Source organism: Scophthalmus maximus, chromosome 18 (genome assembly GCF_022379125.1).
Source record: "Scophthalmus maximus strain ysfricsl-2021 chromosome 18, ASM2237912v1, whole genome shotgun sequence".
Classification (NCBI taxonomy): Eukaryota; Metazoa; Chordata; class Actinopteri; order Pleuronectiformes; family Scophthalmidae; genus Scophthalmus; species Scophthalmus maximus.
Genome location: NC_061532.1, coordinates 7,641,916 through 7,661,953, shown reverse-complemented (window position 1 = coordinate 7,661,953; position 20,038 = coordinate 7,641,916). Strand labels below are relative to the sequence as shown.

The 20,038-nt window shown below is 41.5% G+C and overlaps 1 protein-coding gene across 6 annotated transcripts in view; it reads right to left on the bottom strand.

The window, feature by feature from the left end:
* Nucleotides 1-20,038, bottom strand: part of LOC118290181 (1-phosphatidylinositol 4,5-bisphosphate phosphodiesterase beta-1) — a 150,840-nt gene that overhangs the window by 6,059 nt on the left and 124,743 nt on the right. For 3 of the 6 annotated variants that reach the window (XM_035617643.2, XM_035617642.2, XM_035617638.2), the window contains 19 exons: nucleotides 17,770-17,944; nucleotides 16,444-16,530; nucleotides 15,966-16,036; nucleotides 15,658-15,754; nucleotides 15,328-15,412; nucleotides 14,887-15,011; nucleotides 14,270-14,424; nucleotides 13,991-14,155; nucleotides 13,404-13,503; nucleotides 13,051-13,155; nucleotides 12,823-12,938; nucleotides 9,712-9,847; nucleotides 9,414-9,467; nucleotides 8,954-9,173; nucleotides 7,640-7,853; nucleotides 6,622-6,698; nucleotides 6,415-6,504; nucleotides 6,221-6,278; nucleotides 6,008-6,094 (listed from right to left, as the gene is read on the bottom strand). In XM_035617643.2, the coding sequence (XP_035473536.1) occupies nucleotides 6,008-6,094; nucleotides 6,221-6,278; nucleotides 6,415-6,504; nucleotides 6,622-6,698; nucleotides 7,640-7,853; nucleotides 8,954-9,173; nucleotides 9,414-9,467; nucleotides 9,712-9,847; nucleotides 12,823-12,938; nucleotides 13,051-13,155; nucleotides 13,404-13,503; nucleotides 13,991-14,155; nucleotides 14,270-14,424; nucleotides 14,887-15,011; nucleotides 15,328-15,412; nucleotides 15,658-15,754; nucleotides 15,966-16,036; nucleotides 16,444-16,530; nucleotides 17,770-17,944 (2,217 nt within the window). Of the gene's footprint in view, nucleotides 1-5,261; nucleotides 5,287-6,007; nucleotides 6,095-6,220; nucleotides 6,279-6,414; nucleotides 6,505-6,621; nucleotides 6,699-7,639; nucleotides 7,854-8,953; nucleotides 9,174-9,413; nucleotides 9,468-9,711; nucleotides 9,848-12,822; nucleotides 12,939-13,050; nucleotides 13,156-13,403; nucleotides 13,504-13,990; nucleotides 14,156-14,269; nucleotides 14,425-14,886; nucleotides 15,012-15,327; nucleotides 15,413-15,657; nucleotides 15,755-15,965; nucleotides 16,037-16,443; nucleotides 16,531-17,769; nucleotides 17,945-20,038 lie in introns of those variants that run through there. The other 3 variants (XM_035617641.2, XM_035617639.2, XR_004786359.2) reach the window with 3 other exon arrangements.

The window sequence follows — 20,038 nt, the reverse complement described above, 5'->3', positions numbered from 1 at the left end:
ATGCGAGATAGGGCTTTTTGTTTTTTAGTTTTTACATATTCTCTGATTCCCCCTGGAATAATGTATGGATCTTGATGAAAAAAAATCGGGCAAATTTAGGCCATTGATATCTTTGCGTGTGTGCAATTTTGTATGGCTTGATTGAATTTGAGGGGTCTGTCAGCTCTTGGCGGAGGTATGCCCTCTACTGAATGCCATTCTAGCAATACACGCTTTCATTTCAGTGGATAAACATATGGACAATTATTTTCTCCTGACTATTCTCTGGTCACAGTATTGGTTATCTGGAAGGCCTTCTGAAAACAATAACACCCCGTTGCTGTAAAGCTTAACGTAGGTAAATTCTACATATGGAAGTTGACAAACAAGCACAAACAAACGCAGTGACCCAGTCCCCGCTATTTTTACTGTATGAAACCTAGAAACCTAGCTGATATAATATAGACATATAACAAACTTTTATATCATCACACACCTTTCTTTTCACACCCTTTCGTTCTGTCTGTGTATTGACCACCTCCTCCACTCATTATCAGGTGCCACAGTCCTCGTGTTACACTCAGCTCCTTTTTATTTCCTCTCTCAATCAATAACATGTTGATGTAAACCTCAAATCCCCAATGCCGAGAGGACAGTTTCCAGCGGGAGTTCAGTCGTGAATGTTCCTCAGATGGAGCACAACCCCGGAGAGCTTCATTAGCACACGTGGGCATACATAATGAACGCTCGTGCACTAAAGGCACTGAAACAGCAGCTAGCACAATAGAGCCGAGTGGTAACCAAGCTTGCAACATGGACGCACACTCACACATTCGCAATGGATTTTACTTCACTGCCCCTGGTTTGCACACAGTGTTCCCTGTGGGCACAGGGTGTGTGCAGTGCATCTGTGTGTGTCAGTGTGTGTGTGTGTGTGCATGGGCACAAGTGCGATATTGATGCAAATCCACCAGGCAGCGATGATGCAGATCAAAGTTTGTGATGAGGGAACATAGTGGCCACCCATTCATCAACCAGTGCTAGAGAGGGGGGGCATAAAAAAGAAAGAGGGGAAAAGAGAGGGTGGCCACACACTCCTCAACTCCAGACCTCCCCCCTCCTCGTCTCACTTACTTCCGCCTCCAATCACCATTCCTGAAATTGCGTCATTAGGGCTCAGTTCCAAATTAACAGATTGCAGAGAGTCATAAAGGATTGACGAGGAAATGAGAGGTGGGGTGGGGGAGAGACGGGGGACCAGAGTTTCCATGACGACCGCAAAGGACTCATGCTTGTCGAACGAATGACTGTGTAGCTGTGTGTGTGTGTGCATATACGTATGTGTGTGGTTATGTGTTGATTCAAGGCTTGCACAGTGGGGAGACACCCTCACATCAAATTCTCCTTTTAAGAATCAGCATGCCCCCTATGTAGTGACGTACTTTCACTCCACACACACACCGACCGACGCATACTGTTGTGAAACATATGGCCTCATCACTGTTTCCCATCTCTTTCACAGCCAAAAATCTGTGTGGAGGGGATGACTAGTACAGAGGAATTAGTCTAGTGCAGAATCCTTTTCACTGGATGTCCATCTTTTATATTTTTGTCGATACAAATGTGAAATGACCACATCTGTGTCACGCTTAAATTCACGCCCTAGTGGCAACCCACCGTGACATCACTCATTGGTTTGTTAACTGCAGATTTGTAGCCTTAGGTTTTGGTATTTTTACCAGCGCAATTGTGATTATTTGTCCACCTGTGACCTGCACCCATTGAACAGTACAAGCTGTCAATCACACAGTCATAGCTATACAAGCTCCTAAAGTATATCCCACAAAGCCCACAAAATAACTTGGACTCAAATTTAATGATTCTGCTGGAAAAAGGTTTGAAACAACCAGTAATTGTAAACTAATCTCATTCAACTCACCAACTCTTAGAAGTCAGGACACGAACTGACAAAATCAAAACGCCAAAACTCTGAACATTCAACTGTAAAGTGGAAAAAAATCAAATGCTAGCTTTTTAACCTTAACTTCTTTTAGTGAGTTTTGAACTTTCTTCTACAACCAATAAAAAGACCACATCGACGTGGTGGACTCGAGGCGATGTGAACTTGACCTGTGTGTCTGGAAGCAGAAGGGGGAGATGACGTGAAGCACCACGACAGGATATAGGATCTTGAGATGTGCCGAAACAACATTTGCCATTGTGCTGGGCACCGCTGACTCCTTGGGGGCGTTTTGATTGGATCATTAGCAGGACACTGACACCTGAGTGCACATGCTGCGAGTGATGACAAATGTCACCATGTCTTTCTTGTCCTTTCTCCTTTCCCATTCAACTTAGTAACCCACTCTATCACCGACTAGGATCTCAGAATCTCAAAAAACTAATGTCACAGGTTCTTAGTAATGATAAAGACACAGCTCATATCTCTCTCTCTCAAATCTCTCACATTTTACAACCATTCAGCTTTCATTTTTTGGGGCCAATTGTGCCTATTGAGACTTGTACCAAACAGCTGTTAGTTGCCAACTTGCATAATGGAGATACTGCAGCTAGTTTTTAGGTTGAGTTGGTCTATCACACACACACACAGCTACCATTGTGGCGGGCTGCCCCACCTGGGATGGTTATAGCTGTCCATTAGTGGCTGCTCTGAGCCCAGAGGAGAAACTGGGTCAGAACTGTACCAGAGAGAGAAAGTATGGTGTATCTTTCTGTCTCTGATACATTAGAATCTAACACTCACCAAACACAGAGACACACAACCAAAACATTTATTTTATAGATGCCCACATCCATTAGCCCCCATTGGAGCACTCTACATTATAGTCTTCCAAATCCTTTTGCTTTCGATGTTTATGTTTTTCGGTCTACACTCATCATCAGGTTTTTACCTGAGAGCTAATTCACCAGCCAACAGTGGTGAATGGTTAAATACCAACTTTATCATTAAGTGTTTTACAATGCTCCATATTCACATGCAGTAACACACTCGCACACGTTTACATGCAGATGGTGACCTGCTCATTGGCACCAGTTTTGGATTCAATGACTTACTGAAGGACACTTCTACATACAATTGGGAAGTGTTTAAAAAGACGGCATTGTAGGTGGGAGAAAGATGGCGTCTCAGACCTCCTCCTCTGTTAAGGTGGGGGTTTCTCTATTGTGACATGAGAGATGGCTTCCTTCACTCCTCTATCAAACCATCTGTCTTCCAGAAGCATTTCAAGAAACTACAACAAAGTCCAAGTGCTCGTGATTCAACATCCTTGTGGATAACTACAGTACGTGAAAACCTCTTGGCAATTAACAAGATTATGATTGAAAGAAATAAATCACTCACTGTTTGGGGGCAGGCGAGTTCAAAGCTGAACTAGACCACTTGAGGGAATACAGAGGCCCCAGAGATCTGCTGCTCTTTATGGTGTTTGAGGACAGTATGAATATCACTTGTTTCGCTGCAGTATTCTAATACGATCTATCTGCATCATGTTATACAATGTATTCTCAAACTTGGTTGTTCTTCCAGTGCTTCCTGAATTTTTAAACAAACACAACCCGGGACATCTCATGCATATTTTGCATACAGATGACAGCCATTGTACAAGAGAAGATTTTGCAGAGGTAGTTGATTACTATGCAATATCCCTCTTCAGGCAAATTACATTAGCCATGGCCCGGATGTCAATTTGGAGAAGCGATTGTGACAGTGAGTTAGGAGATGGATAATCAGTTACAATTTTATGGGAAACAATGATTGCTGGAAGAATGAAATCTAATTGCAACACTAAAGTGATGTAGAAAAAAAACCAACAGAGCAGCATCTGCCTCTCTCACTCTGATCTGATGAAACCTTCTTAATTCAATCTTGATTAGACACTGATGACAAAGCTCAAAATGAGTTGGGGAAATCATTGTGGTGTTATTGACAAAGAGCTCTAGCAACTATTACAAGACGATGCCTGTCATCATAGGACCAGATGAAAATTAGTGTAGTTCAATAATTGTATTCAATTCAGTAAAAATTGTATTTGTATGGCGCCAAATCACAACATACATTAACTCAAGGCACTTTACACTGTACAATTTCACAGAAAAACCCAGTTCAATAACCTGATTCATTTACGCAAAAGCTAGATGCTTAACAATGCAAACTCAACCGTCGCTAAATCCACACTGCCATTTTGTTTGTGACACCTGCCTTGAGCGAAGAGTTTAAGTCTCACTCCAACTGCAGCCTTGTGGAAAACAGCCCATTACCTCACACAAGATCGTCTGTACTGCACTGAGGTGCACGTCTGTGCTGCGCCTCCTTCACTCACCTCGAAGAGGTTTCAAAGGAACAAGGAGCTGTCACTCTGAGAGTGGGTGGCTGTGGAACAGTCTCCAACAGAAGACTTCTGATTTAAGTATGTCTTGCGCACACACACATACACACTCCCTCACGAGCAGATATGGTGAATGTACGCTATGCTGCTCGTTTTGACATCAAGCCTAAAAACATAATCAGAGGACCACAACAGAGTGTGCTACTGTAACGTGGCTTCACTGCACTTCAACAAAATCAAGCTCATTGAAAAAGATTGTAAGGAAAAAAAATAATAGAAGAGAAAATTGCCAGAAGAGAAAACGAAGGTTAGTACCTTTGTTTTTGCAGACTTACTAGTACTATATGATATTATATTGGCACTGTGGTCATAATTAGTGTAACGGCTTCATATTAGAAATATGTTTAATGTGAGACGAGATGTTGGAGATCAAAATACTGCAGTGTAGAATATATATATATATATATATATATATATAAGTGATCTGATATGATATAATTTATCAAAACAATAATAACAATAATTATATCCCTAAAATAGTGAAGTTACCACGATCAATATAGAGGAGCTGGCTCAAGGACACTATCAGGTGGGATGAAGCCTGAGAACTCCAACTGGGGTGTGATCTCACCATACAGGCCAATCTGCTGCCCCTGTTATGATGCTATGCCGCCATGCTTTGCCAATTACTGTTTAAGTACAGCCATGTGGCCACACTGTATTTGTTGTATTTATATGAAAAAAAGACGATTGTTTGCAATAATTCACACAGTATTCTACTATTACTTGACAGGTCTCCCCCGTTACACATGCAATGTGATGTGCATTCACTTGTTGCCAGTCGGTGGCCCAGGTGTATGAAAGCTTGCATAGTAATGCGGATACACTGATGCTATATCAATGCCAAACACTGGGATGCACCAATGGTCTTACCATGCTCTTCATCTGCACAGCCCTCCTACAATGACAATCACAGTGACAGGGTTGAGAAATGCAGGGATACTCCCACAAGGACCAGTAAACCCATGTGTATGTAGCATAGGGCTGAGTGCTATGATTGTATTACAGCCAAAGATTCAGCTGCAGTAAATGCACTCAAGGTTAGAAGGTAACTAACTTATTCACAAACCAACAATTTTTCCATGTAGTGTTAAGGTTTATGCCATATGCAACCACATAAAGAAGGATCTGTCATTCAAACCTACATTAATCTTCCTATTCAGCCATGTTTGTCTTACATCTTTGCAATAAGTGCCAGACATCCACAAGCAGCATCTAACTAAATAAGGTGAATGTCGCCACCTAGTGTTTAACATGAGCAGCTAGTGTTTAGTTGGAGAGACTGGTTGAAGATTTGGTTGAAGATTTTGATTTATAAATAAATAAACAAAAACATCCTTGTAAGAACTAAGTACTAACGCCACTTCAAACATCTATTATATTGTAATGTCAATATTAATATATACACGTTTGTTTTTCATCATCATCCTAGAATTGTTTATATTAAATTGTGCTGATAGATTCCAATTTGTAGCCGGACACATTTCTTAAATGACATAACATATTCAAGAACACAAAGAAACCTTTGACACACTGATGGTGGATGCTGTCATGCAACGGACCAGTAACTTGCTATGGAATCAAAAATATCAGCATGTGGAAGTTGATAAGTGTCGTACCTTTGGCCTTTCATCTAAGATTTGCTGGCGGATGTCCTTCTGCTTCTCCAGTAGTCTCTCCTGTCTTTTACTCTGCGCATCTTCCAACTACACAACACACACACACACACACACACACACACACACACACACACACACACACACACTATGAACTGATTGACTTTGAATATGACAACTACACTAATGATACACAATATAATGACAGCCTCTCACCCTTTTGATGTACTGCACCACCTCATTGACAAACGATCTGTTGATCTCCAGCTTCTCTCTATGGGGAGAATTTCAGTTTCATTACAGTTCAGTCACAGCGGTGCCTAATCTTTAGTATTCAGTGACATCTAGTGGTCATATATGTATAACATCCAAACCCTCATTCTGTATCCTGTTCAAACACAGATACTTACTCTTCTGTCACATTCTTGTCTTTAGATTTTGCTTCATTGATTTTCTCTTGCCTCTTCTTGTCCATTTTCTTCTTAAGATCCTTCTTCTCTCTGGGTATGGTGAAAGTGAAGAGAGGAAATATTGAGAGAAAATGAAAATGTGAGTGTGGATTTCTGGGCGTTTGTGTGCACGTGAGTTTATGCTGTGTGCCGAACACAACATCTTACTTCTCACAGATGTCTCTGATCTTCTTGAGCTGAGCACTCTGGCACTCCTCTGCTATAGTGGTCAGCTTCTCAACCAGCTGGAGAGAGAGAAAGGCAAAGACTGAGTGAAAATCTCCAGCCATGGACAACATTTTTGTTTATTGAGACAGGGAATATCTGTTTTTAATTCCTTTTTTAAATCTTTTTAGGTAATGTTTAACGTGAGCTAAATTTGTTGACATTCTGATCACAATCAAACTGCGCTCAGTTCAGGGAAACAACACATTCTGACACCTCAGCTGTTCTCTGCTCACTGCGCAGGTGCACTGGTGCGAAAGACATTCATGTTTCCACACCGTACAACAGAACATGTCATCATTTATTCGTCTGCTTCGTATGGATAAGCTGCATTAGCCATTCTAAGCTTTGGGACAGCAGTAGACAGTCAGCACTCCATCAAGTCCAATACAAGTCAGGGCAAGCTCCTGTGCATGTGTGTGTCTGTTTATCCCACTGCTTTATAAAGTGTGTACTTGTTTGTGTTTTGTGTGTTTACGTGTAGTGTATGGGCAGGAACTGTGACCACCCCGACTGGTATTATTAATCCTGGGAAAAAGTGCATGAAAGGAAATGGCTTATATAAATGTTTTTCTTACTGTAACCAATATCACTTAACAAGAGCTTCATAAGGAAACACAAATTCAGTAGAGACGAGTGGGCGGCCAGAATTGGGAAACTGACATACGTATAGACCTAAAGCTGCAACAATGAATCGATTAATCAATTAGTTATTGACTACTAAATTAATCGCCAACTATTTTGATAGTCCGTTAGGTCGTTTTTTCCTGATCTCATCTTATTAAATGTGAATATTTTCTGGCTTCTTCGCTCCTCTATGACAGTGAACTGAATTTCTTTGGTTTGTGGACAAAACAAAACAGCATCTTGGGGTTGAGAAACACCATCGACATTTTTCGACATATTAAATTACAAACTAGCTGTACAGTGGGGTCCAAGAGTTTGAGAGCCATGTTAGTACCTGTTTGATGTGTTCTCGTTTCTGGTACTTTTCGCTGTAGTACTGCTCCTGGCGCAGTGTGAGGAGCTGCTGCTGCTGCTGCTCCTTTAGCTCTGCGAGCCTCTGGCTGCACTCTTGGTCCAGCTCACACAGCTCCCGGTCCAGGGTCGACACAGAGTGCTCGGACCGGCTGGACAAGTGCAGGCGAGCACACAGCCACACACAAACAGAAGGTCTGCGAATTAATATGCTTCGATCACAATAGAGTGGACCTAACTCGGACAGCAAGTGGAGAGGGTAAATAAATGCGTGCTGTATGCATATACTTGTACAAAATGAAACTGCTTTAATCATCAACGTCCTCAGGCAGTGATGCTAGGAACTTTTATGTGAGTGATTGAGCACATTTCAAACACTAGTAAGGACACTTATCTCAAGGATACTGGGTTGAAATATGTTATCTTTCTCTGGCATTAGATATCTGAAGTCCTGTATGTGCGAGTGCTGATTCTTCATGTATGACAGACTCCTGAGGGACCTGAACGGCTCCCTGAGGCTCGGGGGGAAGCCTTATTATTATTCTATGCATAGCTCAGTATTTTATTTTATTTTTAATTTCTGAAAAAAGTAACTTCTGCTCTGTTCTGCTACATTATACTGTACATACACATGTTTAGCATATGTTATGCTATACAATAATGCAACAGTGGATTGAATGTGTATTTTACAGTGTGTTTGTACAGATGGAAGACAGAAGGAAAGGAAGAAAGACAGGAGGAGGGTAGGACAATTGATAAACAGCATACTACATATTATTAAAATGTACCACAAGTTAACTCGTGATGTAGTGTTGTAATTTTGTATTCATGGCATAGTCACTTTCAAAAAGACTCTGACTTTCTTTCAGATAGTAATTCACAGCATTTCCCAGAATGACTTTTAAATATAAAGAGAAGCAGCTTGTCAAAATTGTGCACCACACACACAGACTTTAAAGTAGGTGCTGATTGAGTATGACAACAATACACTTACACAAAGTTTTCTTTACAGCTCGGAAACAAAAGTGAGGGGCATTAGCTTTCAAAAAAAGCTTGCACAGAACCTTTTGATAATTGCAAAACCCCCTTTTCCATAGTATGTAGTGAAAATGTTTGCTGCTTTGCTGGGAAGTCTCATTGTGACTGTCTACATTAACCAATGGCTTTTTGTCTTTGATTCTTTCTTTGATCAACTTAGATAACAAAGAGAGCAGAAGAGGAAGACTTTGAAGAGAAGAGGTGATGAAGTCGACCCATATCAGGACAGTTTGAACAGGAGAAGAGGAGGACTACCTACCTTTTCTTACCATCTCGTTTGTGGCTCTTCTGCAGGGCAGAGCGCCGACGCTGATGCTGGCTCTGTAGCTCAGATACACGAGCTGTGTGCTCCTTGATCACCTCGCTGGTCTTGCGGTGGTGTTTCCGGACTAGCTCCTTCATCTCCTTGTACTGCTTCCTCTGCTCCCGAACAAAGCCCTTCTGTTGCTTCAACTCCTCCAGAGTCTGAGCTTCCAGCTCTGCAGACGAGGGATGTAGGAGCACAGGCAACCAGGACAAAAGTGAGCAAGATAAACAGTCAAGGGAACATGTAGTTGTTGTAGAAAAAGAAAAGGAAAATCATAATTTGCCCAATAAAAGTATCACTTACAGGACAACCAAAATCAATCAATGTCTGAAGTGTGTTAAATACATATCCCATTGATTTCACATAAAAGAAGGAATAAATTCATTAAAATCAGTAACCACAGTTACCTTACCGGTCAGAACACTCTGAATGATGTCTTCACTCTTCACTGATGGTTTCAGAGAGCCTGGTGACCAAAAACAAATAAATATCACACATTATCGCAGGACTTGACTGAAAAGGATCTGACAGATTTTTTTTAATTTAATTTAATTTGAAGCCAAGTATTATCTGAAGTAAATGCAATGTTTTGAGGTGATGTAAGAACAACGCACATCCACTTTCAATGTACCTACAGTGCAATGGACTGAAATTTGAGCTACACATGCAGTGATGGGATTTACAGGCTGGTTATGTACAGTATGTAGCACCTGCAGACTGAGTCTGGCCAACCAGTGAAGGGGGTTTGGCGGCGATGATGGGCGTGTGGCTCAGTCCGTTCTCGGCAGGCGACGTTACCCTCTGGTCCACCTTACACTCTGAAGGGGCGTCGCTCCCTGGCTCCACCTGTGCATCATGTAAAAGATGAAACATCTGGATCAATCCCAGTTGTCTGTCAATATAACATATTACAGTACACTGCTCACCACTGCAGAGGAACGTAGTGCAAATAAGTAGCATGTTTTACATTAAGACAGTCTTTCGAATTAACAAGTTAATCTTAGAGTTTGAATAAGTTAGAGCTGCGTCAAATGGAAAGTGCCTATAGAGTTTCATGGTAGTGAAACACAGACACATGTTTTGCCACGAATACAACACGTCTTTGCTCTCGCCATGTGAAAAATGTGCCGTAACAATGGTAATCGCTGAAGAACAAAAAAAACTCAAGTGTTCGTCCTGTCGTCAGAAGTCTGCTGCTGTACCTTTGTCCTGCAGGGCAGTTTGTAGACATAGCTTTGGTAACCCACTCTCAGCATTGCTTCCTGTGCCAAGGCTCAGCAGATCCTAGTTTCCCCTCGGCACGACTGAATCTCGAACTACATGCTCTTATCTCGGAGAGGTTAATGCATTTTAAATAATCTCTGTTCCAGTCAAGCTAGCCAGACCATCTCTTTTCTTCCCCTGCTCCCTCCACATCCATCTCTGCACGACTGTGCTCCACCTTCCAATGCTCACCCTCGTTTGGCGACTGTCGCCATGGTCACCGCATGAGACTGCTCATTGTCGGCCATGCCTGTGGGAAATCTTACCAGCTGGCAAATGAGATAAGAGAAGCCCCTCGGGAACAACCCCTTCTTTCCAGGCCCCTTCTCTAATAACCTCAGATAACCCTGTGTCCTCTCTCGCCTCTCACCCTAAATTTATCCCAACTTCAGTCTTAGAAATTGCCCACATCTCTCCTCAGATATCATTCCTCAGGCTCTCCTCTGTTGCACTGCACCCAGATTAACCCTTGGCAACTTGTGCACTCCATTATGTCAATATAAAATGACTTACACCATTTATCAAGACTGCTGCTACTTTACGCTTATTGACCCATTTACAAGTTAACAAATTCAATTAAATCCTTTAAACTGCTGTTACTATAATGCTGATGTCCCATCAGTGCGAGATGTTTAAAGTACAATCTTTTCTTGGATGTGACTCAGAACAAAACAGAAGGTCATGTTCTCGAAAGCAGCCGTGTGTTGTTAAAACTCTCCGAGCAGCTTGGCATTTAGGCTTCATTCATCCTAAAGCCTGTACTGAAGTTAAGGTCACTGCCAACTGTAGTTTGGATTCAAATACAGTAGCTGGCATATCTCCAGTGTACTGTACAGTGTATCACATCACATGGGTCCAGTTAGTCATAAGTTAAGAATGCCCTTCTAATGTGAAAGGTAATTTCAAAATTCTTATTGTTAGACTTCCAACGACGAGCAGTAAACCACAACATTGATGTATTAACCTCTTAAAAAGTAAATATAGCTAATGTGTTAGCATTATAAGACATTTCTTATTTATACATACACTATAAATGCTGCAACATTAGCATTCACTTGGAGTTCTGTTTCAGGCCACCTGGTATATTTAAGTCCAATTCTTACTCTTCTTTTTGCTCGGTTTTGGTTTCCTCCAGCTCCCTAGGAACTTCTCTGACACATTTACTGCTACTGTTAGGATTTTCAGGTTTCAGGAGGTTTGCACAAAGACATGTCAGTTTCAGCGGGAGACGTTTATTTTGAGATGTGGTTCACAACACAAAACGAAGACGATTCAACGTGCTTATGGGTGTAGAGTTGTTTTGTACCCACTATCTATGAAACAGGCGGCGTGAGATGTCACGTTTGATTGGCCACACACATCTGCATCATCATACTAGATATCTTCAACATGACATTGGTCTTCTATGTCATTATATTTGATAGCTTCAACAAGATACTGGTCACATCAAGGACACATCGGCGCAAGCGTGATTACGTTCAGCACCAACAAGAAATTGTTGACATTGCAGCTGATTCTGGAAACAAGGTTGATTGGTGCAGCAAACTGAACCGAAACAGTAAACTTAAAGGTCGTTAAAGAAAAAGAAGGAAGTGAAAGATTTTAAAATGCCCAGTCAGACAGAGCGGGCCTGTAGAGTTAGCTGATAATGTTCTATGGGTTAGTTGATGTGAGCAAACTGCTTTAAGAGGGTTAGACAACAAAAAGGAAAAAGACCTGTTGTTGAACTTCTACAACTCTGCACAGCTGAGTAGCAAAACAGCCATGCAACTACATAACTCATGTTTGAAATGTATCACCTGCTGTGCTATATTAAAGAGAAAATGTTTAATCTTCTGCAACGGTTTCCAGTTGTTAAACATTAATTTGATTTGTTCTGTGAACCACAAATCAAATCCTACTTTGTGAAAAGGGGAAATGAGACTACTGTCACATGGACAGGGACGTATCCACATATACTCTTATCAGCTATGGCATCATTTCACTCAATGACGATATATACCGTGCTTGAACGTGTCTCCCCCTACAAGCATTTACCTTAAAGCAAGGTAATGAATGCACACAGAGTCAAAGTAACAGATCCGACCTCCCGAGGAGAAACTTAGTATCAGGGCCTGCAGGTGGACACTGGGAGAGATTTCATGAAATACAGCTACAATACTGCTCCAGCTGTTGCTGCAGTACACTTAATCAAAGAGGGAGTGGGAATGAAAAATAGCCCAAACAAAGTGTTTTGATAATATCTGTGCTGGAAACGAGGTGTGGTTCATAATCCATCTTCCACTGCAACGTTGCCGGCCGTGGGTTTTAAAGTGCTTTGCGGTTTTATTGAAAACCTCCTCATACTGACTCTTTCTGGAGAAAGGGAACTCTACTACTTTTATCTTCTCGGTCTCCCGACCACATGCTTTGAATTTCAAAACCAGTTAGTTCCTCGCAATGAGAGGAGCAGCTGGCCGACCATGACACTGCTCATCTCAGTCAGCGACTGTTCAATGGCACAACGTTTTCAACACATAAAAGTCTTATGAGTAGACACAAGTAGTATGACCACAAACCTCCTTTTCACCTTCCTCCTCTCCTCCCTCCTCCAGAGTCAGAGCAGCCAGCTGATTGGCTCTCTGCTCCATCAGGTTGACATAGCGGATGGGATTGGACAAGGCTTCTATGACATCTGAGGAACAGGAAGAAAAAGCCTTTTTGTAACACCAAACACCACATTGAACCTGCAGCGTTTATGCACAAAACATTTAAACCTTTGGTTGAAATATGTTCACCTGACTCACCTGCAAATGTGTCTGGAACATAGTCCTTCACCTCCACATACACAAACAGAGCTGGCATCGTCAGGGACTGGTTCTTCTCATTCCTTAGGCTGATGTAGTGATAGCCTGCAGGGTTTGAGCAAGATTAGCATCTATCAGTAGAGAAACGACAATCTACACAAAATTTACATTTGCCGTAATTGTTTTTGTGCTTCTTTTAGCTCTTTTCTATTATCATGTCTTTGCATTGTTGAATATATGGTTTCCTGATCTAAAGACGCCTTTGCTTTTCCATATTTCCTCTGTATTTTTCAAATGATTACATTAGAAATGTTGGTGGGTAAAGATGGAGGGAGTTTCAAAACGAAACTCACCTGGACGGATGGCTGACACAGGAATGATTCGGTGGCCAATGAACTTGCCTCCCTCTTCAAACACAGCTATCCTTATTGAAGCAAGTGTGGGCAGAACAACCTGAGGAAATGAATGAATATACACATACACATGTCATTCACTCTCCTGAGAGCGAAGGAAAATAAACTTTCAACGCTAAAACACAAAACTTCAAAATGACACCAAGTTTAGAACTACTTTAATTTCTCAAGAATATAATGTGCTGTGTAGACATTTGAGCTGTTGTGTTGTACGCACAAACTATATATATATTCCTTTATATAGCCATACGTCCTTAAGCATTAAACTGCATGTGCATTTTCAGAAACTGGTTTTGCATTAGTACCCATAGATTACATTAAAGTAATATTGTTCTTTATTCCCAGTCTCAGTCTTCACATTTGTATCTGTATTCCCCTGTATATTTATTCTCTGCACTGTGTAAAGTTTTACTGAAAACTATCGGGACCAGGAGACAATTTGTTATACTTGGTCACTAAAGTTGACTGAAACTTTGTTTCCATTGATATCATAAGCTTAAATGAAAATGGTGATCACGTTGTCTCACCTTCTTGAAGACAATGGCTTCCTCTTCCCAGACAGGGTTGATGGCGTTGCCCTGAGACGTCTTGGTCTTGAAAGCTTTCCTCTTGGTGTCCACTGGTAAGCCGAACATGTCGATCTCCACGTATGTGCCTACCTTCTTATCTGACAGGAACTGGCCGGAGATGATCTGGGAGTAAGAGGATGGAAGAGGAAGCAAGAGGGCAAAAGAGAGAAGATAAATATACTCAAACACGCAAACACACGCACACACATGCAAAGACCAGCACGAACAAACACACACCTTGACAGACAGTGTGTTGGCTACTATCCCATCCACTGTGCTCTCAGTAAAAGGGTCAAAGTGTTTGTCAGGTCGTCTCATAAACTCCGGTTTGAGTCTGTAGCCACATTTCCCATTGTACTCGTACATGCCCAGGTTCAGCTGCATGGACAAATCTGTGGAGTGAGGACACAATGACCACAGTCAAATCAACCATCCAAACGAATAATTGTTCCCACAGTGTGACGGAATAAATTATTTTCACAATAGAAAGAAAAAATATAAATGCTTTACATCACATTATTGCACTACCTCTGGTGTGTATTTTGTCTAATTTTACACAGGAGTTATGGGTTCATATCGTAAGAAAGATTAGGCCAGATAGGCAGTGTTATATATTTGTCAGTAAGAAGGCTGAGGGTCATTTAAATTTTTTGTTTTGTCTGTTTTAAGATTTGTCATCAGCCGCAGCCCTGTCCATTACTTCTTTCCTCCCCTGATTCCGGCTCTTTTGGTTATCTTTTATAATTGTTTCTGAATAATAAACTGATTGGCTGATTGCCTTAAAACCATCGCTGTCAAATTGTTGCTTCCCTTCTCTCTTACCCCTAGACCCACTTAAGGGCTGTAATACTCACCAATGGTTTGGAAATTGAGAGCCACCAGCTGACAGCCAGCGTTCCAGAAGAGCTGAGGGTTGTAGTTGGATGAATCCACTCGAGTGCCTTTAGGGTAGATCCTGCTCAGCTGAAGCTTGTTGTATCTGAACAGAGGTGCGTTAAGGACGAAGCTGCATGACCGTCTCTTGTTTTCTGCTGGTCTACTTGTACCACTGCTTCAAAATAAGAATTATTGATTTAAATCACCACAAAATATTGATTGTGTATCATCTTTTTGTGATAGCTAAGAACATTATGATGCTGTTCCTACCGTATCATGAGTCACTTCCATAAGAACTTGTGAGGTTGGAAGAACAAAGGCTAAACACACGTAGACCTAATTTTTTGCCCCATTATTGTGAGTTGTATGAAATTGTAAAAAAAAAAAAAGGACTGCTTCAGTGAAACTGAGAAGGATACTCCACGAACTCAACAGGGGATTTGGTCAGTTGCTCCAAAGCTTTGGTCTCTACAAAGGATGACATCTGGAAGCTGCGGTTGATCTCTGCGTGATACATTGATGAGAATTATCTAATGGTCACTTGATAGATTGAAAACATTGAGGTCTAAATTTATCCCTGCTGTTAAAACACTTGTTTCAAGTACTTCTACAGAGGTAATGTACTGACTTAAAAATGATTCCAAAGCTTAATAACAAACAAACAAACTATATCTGCACATTCATTCCTATCAGATCTACGTTGCTTTCTAAATGTCGGTTAGATGACGATGCAGTAAATGTTCCCTTACTCTTGGACGCCTCAAAGCTGTTAAACTTGACTGGCTGGATGTAGATGACCAGGTTGGACATTTCCTCTGTGGCGAATGCCTCCCTGCCTGCTGTGCCCTTTACATGAAATACACACACACACACACACACACAGTTGAGAAATCCTTGAAAACAACGAGAAGAACTTTGAAGACCCATTAGAGGGATTAAGATGCATTATCCACTATGTACACTAGAAGGCAGCCTTGGCACATGAAATGGACCCAGCACTCTTAGCTGTGAATCTCAATTACAAGCATTTGAACTGAATGCAGAACGAGAGACACACCTCATCCATTGAGCCCTTTTTACAGTCATCATCATCGTCATCTTCATCTTCACTTTCTGCCTCCACCTCACCTGAAACACGAGACGCAGATTTGATCACATATTATTACAATAAATAAAGCTATATGGACCAATAAAGTTGGATGTTGAGCGGATCTGTTTGGAAGCAATCAGTTGCCTCCATTACATTAAAGCAGCAACACAATCAAGGGAGACGCTGACAGCTGAACGCACACAGAGCTCACGCACAAAGGAAATTCATTTGAATATTGTCTTGGTGGAGCTGAAGCAGCCTCTGCAACCCACATAATGAGAGATCTGCGAAATGATTTCCCACTGAATCGGAGGTCATGCTGACTGAGGAAATTAATTTTAACATCCTCATGATCGGCCTGACCTACAGCTTCTGCGTCAGCCTAATGAGAGCCCTGCTAAAGATTTCCCTCCGAGTCCGAGGTCACGCACGACGCATGACTCACCGATAGACTTTCTGCCCTGCGGCCTCAGGCTGAGCTCAGCGCCCTCGGAGGCCTGAGAAGAATCCGCAATCTCCTCTTTAGTTGAACCTGTGTGGAGAAAAAAACTAAGTTATCAGCAACAAAGCCCCATCCTACAATAATACAAGGTCAAACTGCTGTATCAACACAATAAATCTTCATTTGCAGCGTTTCTACCAATAGGCATTAGAGTAAGTAATTAACTACTTGTCAGTGCTTGTGGAGAACTTCTAAATCACACAAAGTGCTTACAAATAAGCTGGTAATATCGGTCCAACTCAATTTTGTACTTGCTATTTGTTATCCAGCTTATCTCTATAGGTTCAGTTTAATATTCATACTAAAATCTCTGTGTCTGTCCTCAGAGAAATTTGGTATCTTCATTTTGTTGAGCTGGGGTTTGATACAGCAGTGTCTCAGCTCGTTATCAATTAAAATTAATAAATGCGACAATAATACATTACGGCAGCCTTTCTAATTCTAGTTTTGTTAGACGATTCAATTGAATTTCATTATAACATGTAATTTGGTTTTTTTCTCAGTTTAAAGAATCACAGTCTCTTGCAACGGTCACTGAGTGTCTCATAGTGTCAGCACAGTCACATCACTTGTGCTGCACATTTTCTTACACCAGGGGGCAGTGTGTGTCAGTGTAAGAATGATGCTAGCGGCTTAGCAATTAAGAAAGTCAAGGTGATTGATTGCACGGTCTATCGAAATTTACAGCTGAACGGTAAACTGAACACACAATTTCGAATAAGGGGAGATATGTAATGTAAAAAAAAACATAGAAGCGCACGCAGGCGCACACACACATACGACACATGTGAAGTGCAGCCAATATGGAAATATGAATGATAATGGAAAACTAGAACCAGAGAACAGCTGTGAAAATATAAAAATCCATAAATTGAGATATATAAAAGTTAATCACCGTACTATACTGTGATGTACACACAGCTGCATGAACACACACCAACGTTCTGCCACTGCTGGACAGTGTTTAAGATGCCCCAGTGACTAGCAGCGTATGCGCCTGACAGGGGAGTGTATGCAACAGCCAATAATAGCTTCAGCTGATGGAAAGGGCCATGAAAATGACGAATGATAAACAAAAGCGCTGTTTGGCTCCAGTGATTCAGTTTCTGGACAGCACAGAGGTGTCGGTCCATAGCGCAGATGGACCCAGACGGTTAGGCTACATTTTTACTTCTGAAACATCATAACTCAACTGTCCCAAGTGTGACTTGATCGCTCTCTTAGCAGGATGTGATTGTGTGTGCCTGTGTACTCGAGGGAGTGCCGTACCTGCACTAGGGGACGAGGGCTCACACACACTGGAAGAATCACTGTAGGTGTTGGAAACTTGCTCCGACAACTTCTTCTTGGTACTCCCGCTTGTCTTGTGGTGTTTCTTCTTGTTCTTCACCAGGATTTTCCCCATCAGCTCAAGTGGGCTGGGGAGCGGCACACCGGACTCCAGCTGGACAGAGTGCGGAAAGAGAAGGTGACAGAGAGGTCATGAAAATCCAAGAAAGGTTGTGTAAATAAAGAAAAAGCACAGGCAGACAAGAAGTTGATAAAAGGTTTTCAGCAGAATAATGTAATATCCTGTTGTATGATTATGGAATCTGTTGGAGGACAGGTATGGGCTGCTTTTTGTGACAATTGTTTCAATAGAAAAGACATTTAAAAAAAACAAAGGTTGTCAAGTTCCAAAATGTTGCTACATGGCCAGACACCGCTTCATTACAGCCATGTTCACGTCGGTTCGGAGACAAATTGGCTGATTACAGAATGGAAATGCAGTAGTTGTTTACAGGAGAATGTCGTTTAACACTGAATGTAAATTCATGACAGTTTTTTTTGGGGGGGGGGATTCACTAAGGATGATTCTGCTGAGTAGACACTGCGAGGATCAGAGTGGAACATTGCCAAGTCTGTTGATGCAACAACTCAAAAGTTTACACTTTCAACACTAGACTGAGCCTCCTGAGGGGGAAGCTGAGCATTAAACACAAATACACACTCTCTGAAGGGAGCCGGCTGGAAATAGGCAGATCTCGGATTTATTCATGGGGTACACTGCTGTGGGATGACAGTGTTTAGGTATATTAATAATGTATTATTGAGAAAGTCAGTGGTGATGTTGAATAAACACAACCAGGGTCTTTACAAGTTACCAGCTTTAAACACAACGAAACTTAAAAGGTTTCTTACTCTTACTTGACTTCTTCCAGGAGCAAGAAAACAGTGACTCATACACCAAACTGAACCTATGCTTTCCCCTCCAATAACCGTCTTCCTCAGCTGCCATTACACATCTATCTACACTATTCTGCTCCATTATATTTCAGAGGGTCAAATGAATAGAGAGTAATGTTCAATAAACTACATTAATTTCAAAGCTAATTTTACAATAATTTACTTTATATCACCATGGTGCATTGATGAGGATTTAACTACTAGTGTGTAAAGTATTTCAAATTAGTTGCAAATACAACGGTAAAAATGCTTCTTATACACTAATACATCAGTGACAATGAATCTATAATGAAGTATACAATAATCTAACACATGGCTCATGCAACATGAATACTTTTGATACATTTTTGCAATTTGAATGCAGGACTTTTACTTGTAAAGGAGTATTTTACACAGAGGTATTTCCATTTTCACTGAACAGAAATTGAAGCTTCAAACACATGATATGTATTTCAGATGTCTGTGTGATCTGGGACGGACTCATCTTGGTCTGTCTGCAGCTTAACGCTCAACAAGACTTGAACAAGCTGCAAAAAAAAACAACTTTACTTCGCAGCACATTTCATATTTTTCTCAACATTCATGGTGAAAATGTTTTGGCAGTACAGCCTTCATCAGCATAATGAATGCAGCGACGAGAGCCATATAACAGACAAGAGAACATGTTCATGGCGAATCCAATTCACAAGTAATTTAGGCTAATTTTTTTGGGGAAGGGGCAGACTGTTCTCAGCTTAATTGAAAGACAACAGCAACAAAAACAAAACGGGAAAAAACACAAAGAAAATAATAAACACTTTCACTAGGCTCCTATTCAACAGAAATAACAGTTTTGTGGAGTGGGGATAAAGGCGGCACTCAACTTTCTAAGAAAACTGTAATCCTCCTTATTCCCACCCTAGGCTCAGCTGGAACCGATCCAGCTATATTACCCTATCTGTCCCCGACCCTATGGACTAACAGAGCTGATATCCCATTCGCTACGCTGTATACACAGCTGTCTCAATGCCGGAGGGGAGTGGTTGTCATTGCACTCACCTTTCCCAGTTATTACATGCTCAGCGGCAGAAATCTCAATTCCTCAATTCCTCATTCTCTCTCACTCTAACTTCTCCCTCGGCGTCTGCCTGCTTGTATCTCTCTCCTACTCCTTCCCTGTGTCACTCCATTCGAAAAGGCTTCTCCCTGTTAATGCTTCAATGTCAAATCCAGTCAGGAGCCTGAAACTCTCAGCGGGGCTGTGTCTTTGGAAGGCAGCGATGCTGGAGGAGCTCCCTGCGTGCTTGAGATAATGCCGCATCTGACTGCTGGG